The sequence below is a fragment of the Octopus bimaculoides genome, chromosome 5 (assembly GCF_046866305.1).
Source record: "Octopus bimaculoides isolate indiv1 chromosome 5, ASM4686630v1, whole genome shotgun sequence".
NCBI lineage: Eukaryota > Metazoa > Mollusca > Cephalopoda > Octopoda > Octopodidae > Octopus > Octopus bimaculoides.
Genome location: NC_142932.1, coordinates 106,098,580 through 106,116,079, shown reverse-complemented (window position 1 = coordinate 106,116,079; position 17,500 = coordinate 106,098,580). Strand labels below are relative to the sequence as shown.

Genomic DNA, 17,500 nt, shown 5'->3' with positions numbered 1-17,500 from the left:
TGTGTGTGTGTATGTGTGTGTGTGTGTGTATGTAGTATAGTATGCTTGTATGGTATAGTATATGTATGTATGTATGTATGATTTTACGTCTTTTATTTATTCGTATTCTTTCAAGGAGAGAGCTGGTTTCTAACAAAGAAATTCGAGTGCCATCATTATGATTTGGATAACAACAGTGATAGTTATTTCATAGAGAAATTTAAGAAATCCTTGCTGAATTTTATTGTTCCACTCACTGATTGTTTCTGTAAAAAGTTCGTTTTAACTGCTCTCGTGCTTTGCTGGGAAATCATAGCTCCTCCATATTGCAGCTTAGACATTTACTAAGATAATCGATTGCACCAATGTAAATTTAGAATCAGGGTAGAGGTTGAAGCAGATGCCCAGTGATATTCTCGTTGATTTTTGAAGAGGTGTTTACATCTACAGAGCAACTAAATGTAATGACTATGCAAAATTTTTATTTCGTGTTCCCAAAAACAATGTCATGACTGTTATGTGTGCACTTGGTATGGGAATGTTTCGCCAATAAACCTCGTGCTGACATCTATGTGTTTATGTGTTCCATAGCAAGAGTGCTGTTTATATATATATATATATATATATATATATATATATATATATATATATATATATATATATATATATTCTTTGCAAGTGTTGTCCTAGCCTCCTCGAACGCTTTTACTCCACTTCACACTTTTGTTCGCCATCCAGCTCGATCCAAAGCAAAAGTTTCATTGGCGTTTGGATCCATTTCGAGTGACTTCGTGGTAGTTCTTATGCCGGCATAAGAACTACCATGAAGTCACTCGAAATGGATCCAAAGGTCATAAAAACCTTTGCTTCGGATCGAGCTGGATGGCGAACAAAAGTGTGAAGTGGAGTGAAAGCGTTCGAGGAGGCTAGGACAACACATGCAAGACTTAAGAGAGAACTTATGAAGAATGTTGCGATCGATAAGGTGAATCTTAGTGACGTTTTTGCGTTCACAGTTTGTGACAGATCATACCTTTTTTTTTTGGTGGGCTCAAATCTCACTTGAGGTCCCATGAAAAACGAACCTTCACCAACTATTCTATCTATATATCTGTGCACACCTTTCAATGCCATAAGATCTACAAATCTAACGGAACCCTCAAAAGACATTTTAAAACCTACAAAGATCAGAACTTAACTGCAACTCTTGGTGGTTCAAATGAGATATGCAATCCATGTGTGTGTCTTTTCAATACACTGTCTGGTTAAAAAAACCTCACATCAGATGCCATGATGGATCTAAGGTGTAGGTACAAGAGGTGGTCAGACTCTGCATAAGGAGACGACAACCACTATATATATATATATATATATATATATATATATATATATATATATATATATATATATATATATATATATATATATATATATACATATATATATATATATATACATATATATATATATATATAAGAGGTGGTCAGACTCTGCATAAGGAGACGACAACCACTATATATATATATATATATATATATATATATATATATATATATATATATATATATATATATATATATATATATATATATATATATATATATATATATATATACATATATATATATATATATATATACATATATATATATATATATATATATATATATATATATGTATGTATGTATATATATATATATATATATATATATATATATATATATATATATATATATATATATATATATATATATATTCACGAGTATGCACACACACACACACACATATATATTCTTGTATTCTTTTATTTGTTTCAGTCATTTGACTGCCGCCATTCTCGGGCACCACTTTTAGCCGAACAAATCGACATCAAGACTTTTCCTTTGTAAACCTAGCACTTATTCCACCGGTCTCTTTTGCCGAATCGCTAAGTCACGGGGACGTGACATAAACACACCAACATCGGTTGTCAAGTGATAGTGGGGGACAAACACAGACACACAAGCATATACATATATATATATATATATATATATATATATATATATACAACGGGCTTCTTTCAGTTTCTGTCTACCAAATCCACTCACAAGGCTTCGGTCGGCCCTGGGCTATAGTAGAAGACACTTACCCAAGGTGCCACGCAGTGGGACTGAACTCGGAACCATGTGGTTGGGAAGCAAGCTTCTTATCACACAGCCACACCTGCGCATACATACATACATACATACATACATAAATGCATACATACATATATATATATATATATATATATATATATATATATATATATATACACATACAGACACACACACATACACACACGCATATACACATATGTGAAAACATGCATACACACGTAGAGACACGATCGTAAGCACACATACTGACATTCGTCCCGACGTACATAAAAAAAAACACACACACACACACACACGCACTTACAATTACCCAGTATTAAATATTAACATCTATTCATTTACTGATCAAACCCACCATTCTTCCCTGTTACGGTTTACAGTGACTGTTGTTAATTATTAATCCAGTATTCAATCGAGGCACAACAATAAGAACTCTTGTTTTCTGTAACAGAACAAAGGATGTCGTTTGCCTCGAACATAATAGCTGTGATGAAGTCTGTATGGTTTAAGGTTGTGAAGAATAAGCAGACACTCGATAATTGTGAACGACATGCCATACCACATTATAATTACACAACTGCATAATACACCCCACCACATATATATGTGTGTGTGTATGTGTTATTTCTTTACTACCCACAAGGGGCTACACACAGAGGGTACAAACAAGGGCAGACAAACGGATTAAGTCGATTATACCGACCCCAGTGCGTAACTGGTACTTATTTAATCGACCCCGAAAGGATGAAAGGCAAAGTCGACCTCGGCGGAATTTGAACTCAGAACATAGCGGCAGACGAAACACCGCTAAGCATTTCGCCCGTCGTGCTAACGTTTCTGCCAGCTCGTGTGTATGTGTGTGTTTGTGCAAACACACACATGCATACATACACACCTACATATATACATAATACATACATACATACAAACATACACACATACGCACGCATGCACGCACACACACACACACACACACAACTGGCCAAAAACCAAAAACATCCATTGGTGTTCATAGAATTCGTTGCTTGGCTGCAACTGTGGCAAGCTTTGCGCTTTCTACCTTTTACTTGTGTCAGCCATTGGACTGCGACCATTCCCGAGCTCCGCTTTGAACGGTTTTAGTCGTACGAACCTACCCATTTAAAAGCCTGCTACTCATTCTATAGTTGAAATTTACAGAAAAATAAAAGACGAAGATTGGTGTATAAACAACAAGCAGGTCTATTAGTTTGACGCTCGGGAAGGTGAGAAAGTCTTTTTATGTTTCGAGCCTACGCTTTTCAACAGAAAGGAACACAAGGAAATAAACAGAGAGAAAAAAAAAACTTGTAAATTTAGCGCTCAGTCATGGAGGCTCACCAAAGATTTATTGTGAATGGATTTGGTAGATGGAAACTGAGAGAAGACTGTCGCATCTATCTATCTATCTATCTATCTATCTATCTATCTATCTATCTATCTATCTATCTATCTATCTATGTTATCAGTCAGTTTCATTTCTGTATTTCTTGTCAATAGAGAAAGAACCGGACTCTAACATAGATTCAAGGCTCCTTCATTAGAACTTCTATCAGCATCATCTAGGTATTTGTGTATATGAGTGTGTGTGCAGTATTTGGTGTTAGTGTATGCGCAGATTTCTATGTTTGTTTTATGGATGCGTTTTTATGTATATATTTTCATGTCTAGATGCATGCATATGTATTTATGTGCTAAATTTTTGGAAAGTTTTACATATTTTTACAGTTCCATTGATGGCTTGAATCTGTAGTCATCTAATCAGCCTTTTTCTTTCAGGTTTTGAGAACCCTAATTTTTCCAGGTTTTTGTTGAGGCAGTTCGTCATGTATGTATGTATGTATGTATGTATGTATGTATGTATGTATCTATCTATCTATCTATCTATCTATCTATCTATCTATCTATCTACCTACCTATCTAAATCATGCGTGTTGGAGTTTAAGCACCTCCACCCGCCAAACACAACTTTGTGCTGGCGTTAATATGATCTCACTGAATTCATTACAATAAAATTTCCCATATACTTAGTAATGTAGTTCTTGCTCTTTTCTCTTTCAAATACATTTAATATGTTTAGCTGTTTCTGTCACTTAAGTAGTGAGAGTATTTATATTTACTTTCTGAATAGAATAGAAAGAAACTATTCGCCACGAACGAAAGTACAAAACAGTCAATTTCCTCAGGAGGTATTTTCTTTCTTTTCTTTTTTTTTGTTTTTGTGGCCTCCTTGTCACGACAGCTAGAAAGTTCCAGTAAGTTGAGCAGATATTTTAACGACAATGGCTGGTCAGGCAATTGCAAACCGGTACACCGCGAAGTTAGAAGACGGTGTTGGCGATTAAAGTGAAGGACAGCATGATAGAAGAGTTAATGACTTGATGCACCTATTTGATTGAGAGAACACAATGACGGGACACGAAAGGGTCTACGTTTTCTGGAAAAAGGTCACGCGAAGTCTTGCCAACCGTATACTGATACCATCATTACAACTAGCTTTAAGTGTCACGCATATTCCAAAACCGACAGCGGTGTCTTTTCCTCTATCAGTACATTTATAAGTCAGTATCAAGATGGAGTTTGCATGTCTTCATCAACTCGCTGCTCCTTCTTTACTTCATTGACAGGTGCATTGTTTTTTTTCTTTTTAAATTGAAGCTTTAGCATCGATATAATGCGTTTTTTATGTGTTCTGTCCTTTCTTTCTTTCTTTCTTTCTTTCTTTCTTTCTTTCTTTCTTCATTAATTCAGTCTTTTATTCAGATATACAATGAGTGTGTGCGTGCATGTGAGTTTGAGTGCATTTTTATATATGTATGTATGCATGTATGTATGTATGTATAGATGTATGTATGTATGTATGTATGTATGTATGTATGTATGTATGTATGTATACGTGTATGTATGTTGATGTGTGTGTGTGAATCTATCTATTTATCTCATTACTAAAGCGCGCATTCATGCACGCATATTTACATGCGCACACACACACACACACACACACACACACGCGCGCATACTGATACAAACACACACACACGCACACACACACGCATGCATCCATACGTACATACATACGTTTATATGTACATATGTATATATACACACACTCATATACGCACACATCCATCCATACATATACATGCGCTCACATACCATATATTGTATGTATGTATGTATTTAAAGTTATGTATGTATGTATTTAAAGTTATGTATGTATGTATTTAAAGTTATGTATGTATGTATTTAAAGTTATGTATGTATGTATTTAAAGTTATGTATGTATGTATTTAAAGTTATGTATGTGTGTATTTAAAGTTATGTATGTGTGTATTTAAAGTGATGTATGTATGTATTTAAAGTTATGTATGTATGTATTTAAAGTTATGTATGTATGTATGTATTTAAAGTTATGTATGTATGTATTTAAAGTTATGTATGTATGTATTTAAAGTTATGTATGTATGTATTTAAAGTTATGTATGTATGTATTTAAAGTTATGTATGTATGTATTTAAAGTTATGTATGTATGCATTTAAAGTTATGTATGTATGTATGTATTTAAAGTTATGTATGTATGTATTTAAAGTTATGTATATATGTATTTAAAGTTATGTATGTATGTATTTAAAGTTATGTATGTATGTATTTAAAGTTATGTATGTGTGTATTTAAAGTTATGTATGTATGTATTTAAAGTTATGTATGTATGTATTTAAAGTTATGTATGTATGTATTTAAAGTTATGTATGTATGTATTTAAAGTTATGTATGTATGTATTTAAAGTTATGTATGTGTGTATTTAAAGTTATGTATGTATGTATTTAAAGTTATGTATGTGTGTATTTAAAGTTATGTATGTATGTATTTAAAGTTATGTATGTGTGTATTTAAAGTTATGTATGTATGTATTTAAAGTTATGTATATGTGTATTTAAAGTTATGTATGTATGTATTTAAAGTTATGTATGTGTGTATTTAAAGTTATGTATGTATGTATTTAAAGTTATGTATGTGTGTATTTAAAGTTATGTATGTATGTATGTATTTAAAGTTATGTATGTGTGTATTTAAAGTTATGTATCTATGTATTTAAAGTTATGTATGTATGTATTTAAAGTTATGTATGTATGTATTTAAAGTTATGTATGTGTGTATTTAAAGTTATGTATGTATGTATTTAAAGTTATGTATGTGTGTATTTAAAGTTATGTATGTATGTATGTATTTAAAGTTATGTATGTATGTATTTAAAGTTATGTATGTATGTATTTAAAGTTATGTATGTATGTATTTAAAGTTATGTATGTGTGTATTTAAAGTTATGTATGTATGTATTTAAAGTTATGTATGTGTGTATTTAAAGTTATGTATGTATGTATGTATTTAAAGTTATGTATGTATGTATTTAAAGTTATGTATGTATGTATTTAAAGTTATGTATGTATGTATTTAAAGTTATGTATGTATGTATGTATTTAAAGTTATGTATGTATGTATTTAAAGTTATGTATGTATGTATTTAAAGTTATGTATGTATGTATTTAAAGTTATGTATGTATGTATTTAAAGTTATGTATGTATGTATTTAAAGTTATGTATGTATGTATTTAAAGTTATGTATGTATGCATTTAAAGTTATGTATGTATGTATGTATTTAAAGTTATGTATGTATGTATTTAAAGTTATGTATGTATGTATTTAAAGTTATGTATGTATGTATTTAAAGTTATGTATGTATGTATTTAAAGTTATGTATGTGTGTATTTAAAGTTATGTATGTATGTATTTAAAGTTATGTATGTGTGTATTTAAAGTTATGTATGTATGTATTTAAAGTTATGTATGTGTGTATTTAAAGTTATGTATGTATGTATTTAAAGTTATGTATGTGTGTATTTAAAGTTATGTATGTATGTATTTAAAGTTATGTATGTGTGTATTTAAAGTTATGTATGTATGTATTTAAAGTTATGTATGTGTGTATTTAAAGTTATGTATGTATGTATGTATTTAAAGTTATGTATGTGTGTATTTAAAGTTATGTATCTATGTATTTAAAGTTATGTATGTATGTATTTAAAGTTATGTATGTATGTATTTAAAGTTATGTATGTGTGTATTTAAAGTTATGTATGTATGTATTTAAAGTTATGTATGTGTGTATTTAAAGTTATGTATGTATGTATGTATTTAAAGTTATGTATGTATGTATTTAAAGTTATGTATGTATGTATTTAAAGTTATGTATGTATGTATTTAAAGTTATGTATGTGTGTATTTAAAGTTATGTATGTGTGTATTTAAAGTTATGTATGTATGTATGTATTTAAAGTTATGTATGTATGTATTTAAAGTTATGTATGTATGTATTTAAAGTTATGTATGTATGTATTTAAAGTTATGTATGTATGTATTTAAAGTTATGTATGTGTGTATTTAAAGTTATGTATGTATGTATTTAAAGTTATGTATGTATGTATTTAAAGTTATGTATGTATGTATTTAAAGTTATGTATGTATGTATTTAAAGTTATGTATGTATGTATTTAAAGTTATGTATGTATGTATTTAAAGTTATGTATGTATGTATTTAAAGTTATGTATGTATGTATTTAAAGTTATGTATGTATGTATTTAAAGTTATGTATGTATGGATTTAAAGTTATGTATGTATGTATTTAAAGTTATGTATGTATGTATTTAAAGTTATGTATGTATGTATTTAAAGTTATGTATGTATGTATGTATTTAAAGTTATGTATGTATGTATTTAAAGTTATGTATGTATGTATTTAAAGTTATGTATGTATGTATGTATTTAAAGTTATGTATGTATGTATGTATTTAAAGTTATGTATGTATGGATTTAAAGTTATGTATGTATGTATTTAAAGTTATGTATGTATGTATTTAAAGTTATGTATGTATGTATTTAAAGTTATGTATGTATGTATGTATTTAAAGTTATGTATGTATGTATGTATTTAAAGTTATGTATGTATGGATTTAAAGTTATGTATGTATGTATTTAAAGTTATGTATGTATGTATTTAAAGTTATGTATGTGTGTATTTAAAGTTATGTATGTATGTATTTAAAGTTACGTATGTATGTATGTATGTGTGTGCTTATGTAGCTATCTGTCTATGCAGTTATTTCAAGATATTTCACCTTGAAACGTCACTTACCACTGAAACTTATCTGGCCAACAAACCATCAAACCCTCTTCTTATCTAATATATTATCCTTTTGTTGTTTGTTTTAACTTCAAACGATTCCTTGTTCCATTTTCCATTTCTTCTCTCTCATCCCAATTCATCTTTTACACTCTTTATCGTTTTCTTCCCTTACCTTCTGTTTTCACATCTATTTGTCTTTTAGCCCGTCTTTCTTTCACATCCATCGTTATTCGCCACCCTTTTCTTCATCTCTCTTTTCCACTTAAACATCAATCAGTAACAGCGAAACTCTCTTTTCGTAAATGACAGTCTCGCTTCACTGAAAGAGGACACTTCAATAATCATCTGATCGAAATTGTGGCTATTGATGCTAGATCGGTTTTCTAGCGCATGCTTATCGCAATATACGTCACACAGATACACGCTGTTCGCATAGGTTTCGTTCGAATATCAAGTGATGAGCGACAGCCATCGTATACCTGCTTATATAGGTTTGCTAGTCACAGAGAAGGTCATTCGTAAAGGTATGTAAAAGCATGCACGAGCAGCTGATAAGCTTTATGTATACGCCCGCCCCCACCCCACCAACGCACATACACATACACACACACGCACACAGAAGCGCAGACACACGCCCACGCACACGCACACACGCTATTATACAAGAACGATGTACACGTGCAAGACCGCATCCATAAGCACAAAAACATACAACCACAGAAAATCACATACATACACACACATACGCATGCGCCAACACACACAGAGACACACACACACATATGCGATGGGATTCTTTCAGCTTCCGTCTATCACAAAGCTTTAGTCGACCCGAGACACGCAGTGGGACTGAATATATATATACACAAGGTACCACACCTGTTGGACTGAACCCGGAACCATGAGGTTGTGATTGAAACTTTTTACCATAGAACCACAGCTGCGCCTTCTTATTTTTTTAATATAAAATCATCTGTTCCGATTATAGTAATTATCATAGTTGTTGCGGTCTTTGTATGGCTCCAAGTAACCTCTGACACAGCAGACAAATAAGCAAGATAATACTATGGAACTACATTACTCTCTTTACTCGTTTACTCTTTTACTTGTTTCATGCTGGGGCACCGCCTTTTAGTCGAGCAAATCGACCCCAGGGCTTATTCATTGGAAGCCTAGTACTTATTCTATCGGTCTATTTTGCCGAACCGCTAAGTTACGGGGACGTAAACACACCAGCATCGGTTGTCAAGCGATGTTGAGGGGAAAAACACAGACACACAAACACACACACACGCACCCCCCCCCCCCACATATATATATACATATATACGACGGGCTTCTTTCAGTTTCCGTCTACCAAATCCACTCACAAGGCTTTGGTCGGCCAGAGGCTATAGTAGAAGACACTTGCCCAAGGTGCCACGCAGTGGGACTGAACCCGGAACCACATGGTTTGTAAGCAAGCTACTTACCACGCAGCCTACAATGAGTTTTTAATTTTCTTTAAGGCTACCATTTCTACCAAACCCTGTAATTCCGTAGAGACTACTTCGTTGAGACTGATACCAAATCATTTTCTACAGATATCACAAGAGAAGTTATTAGCAAATAATCGCTTTTTCTAAAATGTGATAAGCTCCAAAATGTTGTAACACTTTATAGTAAATGGTCATTAAAAAATGGAGAGAATTTAAAAAAAAAAAACAAAAGAAAAGAAACAAACAAAAAAAAAACTACTTCGTTTAGTGGAGTTAAAGTAAGTTATAGCATGATAGTCTTAACTGAGTCTGTGAGTAAATATACGCCGTTAGGGTGTCAAATAGAATTATTAGAAAATATATATAACACGTAATGTGTGATGATTGGAATATTTGAGTAAACATAATCACGGCAATACCGTGACGAATACAATTGAATGCAGATTAACTGTGAAGGAAGCGCCACCTGGTTAATTTCGTTATCAGGGGAATAAATGATTGACAAAATATTCTCGCTTGTTGGTGAAAGCTGAGATAGTGTCACCTAATTATCACCGAGAAAATTACTAAGTTGAATGAAACAAACGTGGGATAAGATGGCGCGGTTATTTGTTCATTTATTTATATTAGTGCGCATGTGCAGAGAAGAAATTCTGTTTTCTCTTTAAGATATTAATTTCATTTGGTTTGACACATGGCGAACTTTCACAGAAGATGGATCATTGACAATTGATTCTAGTTAAGTATTATACCAGGGTATATGTACATATTTTATCGATTCTTGAAGAATGTCTAAGTTACTTCCAGAGAGAACTAAACACAGAACAAAAGATACTTATTATAAGGCATAGATTCCGGTATTCCACAATGTTTAAATATGAACGAGCATACTACAATGTTTATCCGTAGTCCGGTATTCTAGAGTGACCTCATTTAGTTCGGTATTCTACAGTGCTCATATATTCCAGTGTCCGGTATTTCAGTGTCCATATATATAGTCCAGTATCCACTTATAGTCCGGTATCCTATAGTGTTCACATATAGTCAGGTATTCTAGTGTCCATATATATAGTCCGGTATTCTACAGTTTCCACTTATAGTCCGGTATTCTACAGTGTCCACATATAGTCCGTTATTGTAGTGTTCACATATAGTCTGGTATTCTACAGTGTCCACATATAGTCCAGTATTCTAGTGTCCATATATATAGTCCGGTATTCTACAGTATCCACTTATAGTCCGGTATTCTACTGTGTCCATATATATAGTCCAGTATTCTACAGTGTCCACAAATAATCCGGTATTCTACAGTATCCACATATAGTCCGGTATTCTACAGTGTCCACATATAGTCCGGTATTCTACATTGTCTATATATAATTCGTTGTTCAGTTGACTTCCTTTGTCTTTCTTTCTTTCTTTCTTTCTTTCTTTCTTTCTCTCAAACACACACGCGTTGTCTGACTCTCTCCCAGACACACAGTCTCTCTTTCACAGAGTCTCTCTTTCACACAGTCTCTCTTTACTCTCTCTGCTACCCACACGCTCTCTCTCACAACACACGATCTTTCTGCCTCTCTCTCTTTCACACATACAAACACACACACACACACACACACACACACACACACACACACACACACACACACACACACACACACACTCACACACACACACACACACACACAATGATGTAACTGTATCAGGTTTGGCCATCATTGCCACGAGGGACAGAAGAATACGGAGCGGAGTGCATGTAAATGCATCAGATGTAATGGCGGATGTCACTTTGCGACGCGCGCCTCGTTTTGAAACAACGAAGCAAACAAATAAAAGCGTAGCGGCTACGAGTTATCTTAAAATGTGTTGTTAACCATATAACACGGCTAAAGAAATTAGTTGAAAGTACATAAGAAATGGGAAACGCAATGCAGTTGTGAATTTGGCATAAAACCGGACTGAGCAAAACGAATAAATAGAAAGACAAATATATAAAGAAATAAATATATAGAAATGGAGTAAATAGATAAATAAATGTTATTTTAGAAGTGCTTGTTTTAGGAGTAACAACGCCTTCTGGGAGAAGACCTTGATTGCATCGTGCTTGTTTATTGATTTGGTTAACGATAAAAGACGGTGATTCATACTAAAACTTGCTTTACTTTATTTATTATTAATTCTTATTTATTCATTCATTTATTTATTTATTCTTTTTCACTTTTGAGCCTAAAGTCAAAGGCTCGATATAGACACATACATTCATGCACACACATATATATATATTTGTGTGTGCGAGGTGTAGATGTATGCAAATATGAATGTATCTGTACCTATACATACATACATACATACATACATACATACATACATACATAATTACATGAATATATATACGTGTATATAAGTGTATATATATATATATATATATATATATATATATATATATATATATATATGTAAACGTATTGACATTTATATATACATATATTTGTATAAATAAATACACATTGCATATATACGTATTTATAAATTCATATGTAAATCTACACTCATGTATATATACATACAAATATATGTATATATATATGTATATATATATATATATATGTATATATATATATATATATATATATATATATATATATATATATATATATATATATATATATATATATATATATATGTATATATATATATGTATATGTATATGTATATATATATACATTTATGTATCACATATATATATATAGACACAAACACATATTTATATACACATACATCCAAACACACACACTATATATGTCTGTGAGAGAAATGGGTAAGAGAACCATGTGGCCATAGTGTGTGCGGGTGAAGTGTGTATGTGTTTATGTGGATTTCTGAGTCAATGCCCAGATTGTTATCGATGTACGTATATCTGAAAATAGACATTTGTGTAGTCATCATAATTCAATAATATATACACAATTGCTTTTGATCATCGGTTAGCAATGGTCATAGGTGATATCTAGTCAAAAGAAATTTCATAAAAGAATCAAAGTGATAGATAAAATATAAAGAATGTAAAAAAGTTAAAACCACTACAACAAAACAATTGGCATAAACGCACAAGTTGTACCATAAAGTTTTGGAAACGAAGCCAAGGAATTTATTCAACATAGATGCTTCTAACAACTGAAGTATCTGTTACCACTATATTTGTGTATAATAACGGATACGAGGAAAGAAAGGATTTATCGAAAATATATTTTTAAAGTTTAGTTATTAAATATATATGTCTACAGGCATGCTCATGTGTAGCATAAACTCACACACAAGTAAATAAATACGTACATGCGTACGCATGTACGGGAAATTAGTAGTAGTAGCGCGATAAGTAGATAAGTACATGTAATTGAAACGTTTAGTAATATATATATATATATATATATATATATATATATATATATATATACTGTTGTGTCTGGGGAGAGTCAGTTTCTTTTTGAGTCTTATAATTTAACACAATCACCGGTATAATTTCCACTTATTTCTTATTTTTATTTTCCTAAAAATTTCGTTTAAGGCACAAAAAAGTAAATGACTCTCCCCAGACACAACAGAATATGCTTCAACACACGAACTCACATAAAGAATCTTGTAAACCAAATCCGAAAACCAAAAATATATATATATATATATATATATATATATATATATATACACACAGACACACACACATACACACATATATATATATATATATTACTATATATGATATATATGTGTGTGTGTGTGTGTGTGTGTGTGTGAGTGTGTGTGCAAGCCACACACACACGCACGCACGCACACACACATGCACACACGCATATGCATATACAAAATCATAACAGTCCCAGGAAGCTGGAGACCTTAAGATACTTCGATGTCACTATGGAATCCTTTTTGCCATATCAACAAATTTAATATATCCTGCGTATACTTACTGAGTGCTTTCCCAATTAATATTACAGTCATGTATATCATTGTAATACTGGTTTCATATTTGGACACAATGTCAGCAGGTTCGGGGGTGAGGATAAATCGATTATATCCACCCCCATTGCTCTACTGTACTGGTACTTATTTTATCGACCTTAAAAGGATGGAAAGCAAAGTCTTCCTCGGTGAAATTTGAAACCAGGATGTAAAGACGGACAAAATACCGGTAAGCCAGTGTGCTAACGGTTCTGCCAGCTCACTGCTTTATTTATCTTTTTCTACTCAAGGCATAAGGCTCGAAATTTGGGGGTGGTGGAGGCGACCAGTCGATTAGATCGACGTCAGTACGTAACTGGTATTTAATTTATCGACCTCCGAAAGGATGAAAGGCAAAGTCGACCTCGGCGGAATTTGAACACAGAACGTAAAGTCAGACGAAATACCGCTAAACATTTCGCACAACGTGCTAACGTTTCTTATTTCTTTACTGCCCACAAGAGGCTAAACATAGAGGGGACAAACAAGGACAGACAAAGGGATTAAGTCGATTACATCGACCCCAATGCGTAACTAGTACCTAATTTATCGACCTAGGTGGAATTTGAACTCAGAACGTAAAGACAGACAAGATACCGCTAAGCATTTCGCCCAGCGTGCTAACATTTCTGCCAGCTCGTTACCTTCACTACTTAATATATCATTGAAAGATTAATATCAATTAATAACGCACACAGATAAATATACAGTCACACACACTCACACATGCGCACACACGCACACACGCATACACATATACACACATATGCATGCACTTCAAATTGGAAAACTTACAACATGAAACAGTTGTCTTGCAGACATTTTGTCTCATCAACAACTATACCTGTTTGATCGAATATCATGTTAGCTGTCTGCAGGGCAATGGACATTGTACAGAAGCCACATATAAGATAAGAGAGATAGAGTGACAGAGATAGATAAATAGATAGATAGATAGACAGACAGATAGATAGACAGACAGACAGACAGATAGATAGATAGATAGATAGATAGATAGATAGATAGAGAAGGAGAGAGAGAGAGAGAGAGAGAGAGAGAGAGAGAGAGAGAGAGAGAGAGAGAGAGAGAGAGAGACAGCAGCGGAATAAAGAGGGTAGTGGTGAAATAAAAGGAAAAAGATGGAATGAGCTAAAATTATTTTATTAATAACGATGTATGTATATACATATACATATGTGTGTATGTATGTATGTGTGTGTGTGTGTGTGTGTGTGTGTGTGTGTTTATACATAAATTATGTATATATAAATTATACATATATGTATGTGTGTATATATATAGATAGAGAATACATGCGTATGCATATATGTATGCACACACACACACACACACACACACACACACACACACACACACACACACACATATGTATATATCATTACAACTTTCTTCAGTTCTGTTTTCATGTTTTTCCTCATCTATGGTCGTGAATTTTGGGTAATAATCAAGAGTACAATTGCGAATATAAACGGCCGAAATGGGGTTCTTTCGAAGGATATTTGGGATACGTTTCCCGACAAGGTGAATAGCTTGAAGATGAGGAATTCTTTCGAGGTTCAGCCGATACTTCTTCGCATTGAGAGGTCATAGGTCCGGTACTTCTGACGTATGATTAAAACCGAGTTAACCCGCAGAAAGCCAAGGGGTAGACCAAGAACGAGATGGTTTTGATAATATTCACGGTCCCTGTTGTGAATCCAGCAGTAAGTGTAACGGAGGTTGCTATTTCTAGCCTTCTCACTTCCAAAGGAAGTACTTGAGGACTCTACTCTCACGGCCCTCTCAGGAAAATAGTGGAATAGCGAGCAGAGAAGATGGGTTGTTGGAAATACACACACACACACACACACACACACACACATATATATATATATATATATATATATATATATATATATATATATATATATATATATATATATATATATAATCTTTTATTCTTTTACTTGCTTCAGGCATTTGATCGCGGCCATGCTGAAGCACCATCTTGAAGTGTTTTAGTCGAACAAATCGACTACAGGACTTATTTTTAAAGTCTCCTACTTATTCTTTTCTACTCTTTTCTATATTGGCCGCAGTCCAATGACTGAAACAAGTAAAAGAATAAAAGAATGTAGTTTTAGATATATTCTTTTCTACTCTAGGCACAAGGCCCAAAAATGTTTAGGGAGGCGGCCAGTCGATTAGATCGAACCCAGTATGCAACTGGTACTTAATTTATCGGTCCCGAAAGGATGAAAGGCAAAATCGACCTCGGCGGAATTCGAACTCAGAAGGTGAAAACAGACGATATACCACTATGCATTTCGCCCGGCTTGCTAACGTTTCTTATTTCTTTATTGCCCACAAGGGGCTAAACATAGAGGGGACAAACAAGGACAGACAAAGGGATTAAGTCGATTATATCTACCCCAGTGCGCAACTGGTACTTAATCTATCGACCCCGAAAGGATGAAAGGCAAAGTCGACCTCGGCGGAATTTGAACTCAGAACGAAACTATGGACGAAATACCGCTAAGCATTTCGCCCGGCGTGCTAACGTTTCTGCCAGTTCGTCGCTTTCGGTACTTAATATATTGATCCATAGTATCTTGATTATTATGGCCAGATCGATAATGGTAAGGCAGAGTAAAGAAATCGAAGATCTACTCACCCAGTTGTCCTTTGATTCTGCATATTCGAGAAGCATTTTCTGAATCTTTTCTCCAGTGCCATCTGTTTGAAAATTTTCAACAATTGCTTTGGTTTTATCGTACTGTTCGCTTGGAACGATGGGACGGACCAGCGAAAGGTATTTTTGTAGAGTTGAACTGATATCCGGAACCGGCATTTTTGGAAGTGGTTTCTGGAAAAAAAAAAAAAAAAAGAATTCATTGAAAAGATAAAACAACAATACTTATGAGCAGAAGAAAAAATACTCAGTGTCTGAAATAGAATATAATCATATATACGGGTGTGTGCCGAAAAGTTCTGGCTTTAAGGGTGTCGCGAAAGGCCTGGCTGGCGGGCTAACTTTCCGAGTTCTTTTACAGGGCTTAGAAAAACTGAAGAACCACTGCAATCTGAGAAGGGAACATGTTGAATAATATCATAATAAACTGATCTTCCTGTATTTTCAATTTACCCAAAGCCAGGAACTTTTCAGCATCGCATCGTACATCGTCAGACAACTTCGTTCGTTTTCTCTCTCTCTCTCTCTCTCTTTTTTTTTTTTTTTCTAATTGGCGCTCCATCGTAATACGTTTGAAAAGAGGTACGTACAATTTACTCAAATTTCAAAAATGATAAATAGATGTTGTAGAGAATGAACAGAGCTAAAAAATACACAAAAAGCACTACGATAAAAATGTCTTTCCTTTTAATTCAAATAACGCTGAAAAATTTCAAAATAGTGGACAAAAAAGAAAAAAGTAAAAAACGAACGAATTTACGTGACAACCAAATAATTCTGTCTCTCGAAAGCTAACTAGCTGAAGTTGTCAGTTTTAACAAGCTACCAAACAGTCTTGGATCATCATGAAAGAATTTCGCGTTGAGATGGCCAAGAGATAGAATCATTAGAATCATTCATAGTATTTGTTCTAGCTCTCTGAGTTCAATTTCTTTGAGTTCAATTCCTGCCGAGGCTAGCTTTGCCGTTTATTTGATGGAGGGGGCGAGCTACTATATAGAACATAGATCG

General features: G+C 33.1%; 1 protein-coding gene across 8 annotated transcripts in view; it reads right to left on the bottom strand.

Moving 5' to 3' along the window:
- The window catches only part of LOC106867711 (choline O-acetyltransferase), a 643,259-nt gene that overhangs the window by 286,830 nt on the left and 338,929 nt on the right, over window positions 1–17,500 (bottom strand). For all 8 annotated transcript variants that reach the window (XM_089352873.1, XM_089352872.1, XM_089352870.1 and 5 more), the window contains one exon: window positions 16,472–16,663. In XM_089352873.1, the coding sequence (XP_089208999.1) occupies window positions 16,472–16,663 (192 nt within the window). The remainder of the gene's footprint in view (window positions 1–16,471; window positions 16,664–17,500) is intronic.